This window comes from Akebia trifoliata, chromosome 8, assembly GCF_017979445.1.
Source record: "Akebia trifoliata isolate Shusen 1 chromosome 8, ASM1797944v1, whole genome shotgun sequence".
NCBI classification, from domain to species: Eukaryota; Viridiplantae; Streptophyta; class Magnoliopsida; order Ranunculales; family Lardizabalaceae; genus Akebia; species Akebia trifoliata.
Window position 1 is genome coordinate 13890191 of NC_141382.1, and position 2717 is coordinate 13892907.

The 2717-nt window shown below is 36.5% G+C and overlaps 1 protein-coding gene across 1 annotated transcript; it reads left to right on the plus strand.

Moving 5' to 3' along the window:
- The first annotated feature begins 862 nt into the window (after positions 1–862).
- LOC147396213 (ubiquitin-ribosomal protein eS31 fusion protein-like) lies at positions 863–1636 on the plus strand. The gene has a single exon (XM_086451258.1). The coding sequence runs from the start codon at positions 995–997 to the stop codon at positions 1463–1465; it is 471 nt and encodes a 156-aa protein (XP_086307384.1). The 5' UTR covers positions 863–994; the 3' UTR covers positions 1466–1636.
- Positions 1637–2717: the final 1081 nt, after the last annotated feature.

Sequence of the window (2717 nt, forward strand, 5' to 3'; positions counted from 1 at the left end):
CAAATAATACAGTTTAAATTTAAATTAGGGAACATTTAACATCATAATCATCTATTGGGCACTCAATATTCAATTCCAACCACGTTGTATACTAGGATTCTTCTATTTGACTTAGGGCTACAACATTGGCGGGCGGGCCCAAACTCAATTCGGGTTCAACTAATCAATGGTTGAGCCTAGGTTGAGTTATGTAGAAACTGAGTTGAGCCTAGGTTAGAATATCTCAACCCAATTTCAATCGGGTTGAGTTCAAGTTGAGGTTATGAGCAATCCGACTCAACCCCACCCCGATGCCATATATTAACTAATATATAAATATTTTTATACTAATTATAGATTTTTTATTTAATTTTTTTTATTCCATATTATTATTATGACTTGTGGACAATTAGTTAATATTAATATGAATTTTAATTTAGTATGATTTATCCAAATATTCTCTCAATGATTGATTTGAAGGTTGTATGCGATTTTATTTATTAGTAAATTTTTTTTTTTATGTGATTTTGCATGTCTTTTTTTTTTTTTTTTAAATATTAAATTTATTTATTAATCAAAATGAAATTATGATTATTTAACGAGCCAAACCCGACGAAACCACCCAAAATTATATAAACTTGGGCTAACCCGAACTCAATCATCAAGTTTAGATTAGCGAGCTTAAGGCCCCCTGATTAGCTTGAGTTGAGCTTGCGTTGAGGGTTCTGTTACTTGGTTGAGCCTGGTTTACCACTTAGGTTGCAGCCCTAATCTGACTATGTATATGTCGCCCCGCTTACAAGTAAATTCTTAAAACAAGCGGGGTAGTTTTGTAATTGACGTGCACCACCACGAAAGACGAAACCCTAGAAACCTTATAACCTTAACCAATCCATCTTCAACTTCAAGTAAGAACTCAAAGGAGGAGAGAAGAACAGAAGAAACCCTAAGAACTCAAAGGAGGAGAGAAGAACAGAAGAAACCCTAATCCTAGGTTTTCATCCTCTCTGCAAATATGCAGATCTTCGTCAAAACCCTAACTGGGAAGACCATTACCCTAGAAGTCGAATCCTCAGACACGATCGACAATGTCAAGGCCAAGATCCAAGACAAGGAGGGAATCCCTCCTGATCAACAACGCTTGATCTTCGCTGGGAAACAACTCGAAGATGGAAGAACCCTAGCCGACTACAACATCCAGAAGGAATCAACGCTTCACTTAGTTCTTCGACTCAGGGGAGGAGCGAAGAAGCGAAAGAAGAAGACCTACACTAAGCCCAAGAAGATCAAGCATAAGAAGAAGAAGGTGAAGCTCGCTGTGTTGCAGTTCTATAAGGTGGACGATTCGGGTAAGGTTCAGAGGTTGAGGAAGGAGTGCCCGAATGCTCAGTGTGGTGCAGGGACGTTTATGGCGAACCACTTTGATCGACACTATTGTGGAAAGTGTGGACTTACCTATGTTTATCAGAAAGCTGGAGGTGAGTGAGAGGGATATAGTTAGGTTTTTTCTTTAAGGGTTTTGAAATGGATTTTAGAGATTTTAAGTTAATCTGGTTTGAGTGCATTGACATCTTATTTGAATTATCCTCTGTTATTGAGGTGGAACTTTGATTGGGGTTTCATGCTTTGGTTATTAATAGAGTTGTTTTGCGGCATATTTAGTAATTTTTATTTGCTTGTTTGGTTTATATAATAGTCTCTAGATTTGGAGTTTCAATTTCATACATTGCTTATAATCTGTGTTTAATGGTCATAAGGTTTATCTTTTGTTGGATAGCTGTAAAGGGCTTATACAGGATTGAATTTAATAAAAAAAAGAGAGTGAATTAGTTGTTTTTTTTTCTCCATCTATTTTTTTTCCTGATTTTGATGAGCTGTTATTGATGTTGATAATGAGTGCTTTTATTTGTTTTCTAGTGTTTCTCTAGGAAGTTTTACAAGCTAGCTACGAGGGATTTATAAAAATTGTACATTGTAGGCTAGTGGTTCAAGGTAGAGGATTCATCATTCATGTTTCCTTCTCCAATAATTTGGGTGATGCTCCTAGGAATTAGACTGTAGAGGGAGGGGTTTATGGTGAGGTGCATTACCAGTGGCCTAGCTAGTGCAAGCCTTAACTAGTATGATAATTTGCATTGCTTAGTTCTAGGATTTTTGGAATTAAGTTTTGAACGAGTTCAATGGTCAAGGTTGCCTTGAGTTCACAACTGTGGTCACGTGTGGGAATTGGACTCTGAATTATGCTAAGAAGCTCACTAGTATGTTTGTGTGAATCTTAAAGAAATGTTTGCCTCATTCCTAAACAGGGGGAGTGGGGGATATTTTAGACCTCAAGGGGCATTGTGCTGTGTGGGAAGTTACAGAAAACAATCACTGAATTTTAGGCAATTAAGTTTAATTTAATCCTCCTCAAAATTAGTAGTTTAGGGAAAAGTATCTTCATGAGAGAAAGACAACATTATTTGCAAATGAATGTTTTCATTCAAAGTTGAAAATGGTGGAATCTGATGTTTTTTGGGAATTTATATGGAAAAGATTTAGGGAGATGTAAAACAAGTACTTGTTTAATTTTATATTACTGAGATTGGGCTTTGGTCATATTTGGAAAAAATTGATTTTGACATGGGTATCATCTAAAAAGTGCCACTTTGCTAAGTGGTAAGACGTGTGGAGGGTTTTTCCTACGTCCTAGGTTCAAACCCCCTTGAACCCATACTTCTTATGTTAATTACTAACCC